The sequence below is a fragment of the Corvus brachyrhynchos genome, unplaced genomic scaffold (genome assembly GCF_000691975.1).
Source record: "Corvus brachyrhynchos isolate BGI_N302 unplaced genomic scaffold, ASM69197v1 scaffold200, whole genome shotgun sequence".
Lineage (NCBI taxonomy): Eukaryota > Metazoa > Chordata > Aves > Passeriformes > Corvidae > Corvus > Corvus brachyrhynchos.
In genome coordinates, this window is record NW_008236184.1 from 5,297,859 (window position 1) to 5,300,288 (window position 2,430).

Sequence of the window (2,430 nt, forward strand, 5' to 3'; positions counted from 1 at the left end):
GAGCGGGGCCAGAAGAGGAAACGAGAGCCGGAGGACGAGGGCGACGAGGACGACTGAGGCGCCCCTTCCTTCCCGGGAGATTCCCTCTTGTGATTTGACTGTTTTTATCCCGGAATTCCCTCTTTTCCCACCTCCCGACCCTTTGGAATTCCTTTTCTTTTCCCGATTTTTTTTTTTTTTTTTTTTTCCGTTGGTTTTTTTTTCCGGATTGTAACGTTGCTGTGGGAACCGAGCGAGGGTGGGCACGGGAATAAAATCCTATTTTTACTGCCACTCCTCCTGGAATTCTTTGGGAATTTCTTCCTTTGGATCCCTTCCCGGAGTCCCTGGAGCTGCGAGAGTTGAGTAGGAACCTGAGTTTGGGAATTCTTGGAAGCGGAGCTCGGACATCCCGGAAGCGGAAACGAGGAGAGAACCGAGTTGAGATCCGTGGATGAGCCGGGATTTTCCCACCTCTGATCCCCAAATCCCCACTTTTTTCTGGGAGACGCTGCTGGAATGTGAGCCAGGCCTCTTCCCTGGGGTGGGAGCAGCGCCTCGCTCCGTGGTTTTTTGGGAATGGCCGCCATTTCCAGCCCCTTTTCCCCAGCGTTGGGAATTCCCCGGGCTTTTCCTCGTTGTAAATAGCGACCAAACGTCGGTTTTTTGGGAATGTTGGATTGTTTGGGATGGGGTCGGAGCTGCTCATTGGCAATCCCGGTGTGTTGTGAGTTTTCCTGGAATTTTGGGAGGGAATTTTCGGCTTTTTTGGGAATTGTTTTTATTATTTTCAGGGGATTTTTTGGAGGGGGGGTGGGTTTGGAGGGAATTTTTGGGGGGGAATTTTCAAGGCTGGAACGCAGCCAAATCCCTGGAAATGGCAGGCATGGAAAACAAATGGGAATCTCTCCAGAAAACCATCCCAAATTCCCGAATTTCCCGACCTCAATTCACCACTTGGAATAAACCCAACTCCTCCTGCCCTTCCCAAGCAGCTTTCTCCGGAATATCCGCCCCTAATCCCGGAGAAACCGCTTGGAAAATCCCAAATTCTCCACCCAAAAAGCCAGGAATACCAGGAGACGCCGGGAATTCCATGGAAATTCCAGAAAATTTGTATTTTCTTACCTCGTGGAAGGCAAAAACACGGAAAATCCTTGGGGAATGTACAGATCCCGCGGGAAAAATCCCTCTGGAAGTGACTTGTATTGCCCAGGAAAGCTGCCGGCTGTGGGAATCCAGCGGCTCCCGGGGTTTTTTGGGAATTTGGGGGCCCGGCAGAGCCACCTTTGGAGTTTTTTGTCTGTTTGGCTTTGAGGAATTTCAATAAAAGCTTTTGATACAAATTCCGCCTCTGGAATTCCTTCCAGGAAAACACCCGGAATGGCAAAGCGGGAATGGCCGGATCGCTGCGAAACGTGTGGCTGCCGGAAAACAAGGAATGGTGGGATGAGCGGGCTGGGAAAGTGGGAATGTGGGGCTGGGAAAGGGGGAATCGGGAGGTGGAAAAAGTGGGAATGTGGGGAGGAAAAGCGGGAATGTGGGAATGTGGAGGTGGAACAGTGGGATTTGAGGGTGGAAAAGTGGGAATGTGGGAAGGGAAGAAGTGGGATTTAGAGGATGGAAAAGTGGGAATGTGGGGAGAGAAAAGTGGGATTTTGGAGGTGGAAAAAGTGGGAATGTGGGGCTGGGAAAGTGGGATTTTTGGAAGGGAAAAGTGGGAATTTAGGGGTGGAAAAAGTGGGATTCAGAGGATGGAGAAGTGGGAATGTGGGAATCCTCCCTCGGGTCCAAAGGCTGCAGTGCAAAATTCCTAAAAACCAGACTAAATCCATCAAAATTCCTCCGGATCTGCCCCGAGGGAATTGTGCTTCCAGCGGAGCCCCGGAATGCGGGGCTGGAGCTGCGGAATCCGGGGGGCTGGACCCGAAGGAAAAGCTTCCCTGGATTTTAAGGATATCGGGAAAAGGAGGGATCAGCCCCAGGAAATCCTCGGAAAATTCCCAATTCAAATCCACCCGGAGCGGGTCCTCTGCGTCCTGTTCATTCCCATTCCCGATCCCAGATTTTCCTGGGAATTTTAATCTCAATTACGGTTTTAACTTTAAGCAGGGCCCCACAAAATCCTGGAGAACGGAGCATCCCGAGAAACCCGCGGCTGGGAAGCCTCGAACAAAGGGAAAACTCCGGGAAGCAAAAGTAGGTCAGGATCCTTGGGATGAGCAGGGAGGGCTGGGAAGGGGAAACCGGGAAAGGGAAAAACCGGGAAAAGGGAAAAACCAGGAAAGGAATCATCCCATGGGACCTGGAGAGGGACGGGGCGGATTCTGCCGGACACCAGAGCGCCCCGAGCCTTTTCCCTGAAATCCTGGAATCCCTGGAAGTGTGAGGGTGGGAAAGGTGCAATTCCAGCCTGGATTTAGGCCTGGGGAAAGCTTGGGAAAGGCTGGG

General features: G+C 52.0%; 1 protein-coding gene across 1 annotated transcript in view; it reads left to right on the top strand.

Annotated features, from left to right (window-relative positions):
* ANP32A (acidic nuclear phosphoprotein 32 family member A) overlaps positions 1-276 on the top strand; it is a 5,681-nt gene extending 5,405 nt beyond the window's left edge. The window contains exon 8 of the mRNA XM_017737014.1: positions 4-276. Coding sequence (XP_017592503.1) covers positions 4-57 — 54 coding nt within the window. The 3' untranslated portion in view covers positions 58-276. The remainder of the gene's footprint in view (positions 1-3) is intronic.
* Positions 277-2,430: the final 2,154 nt, after the last annotated feature.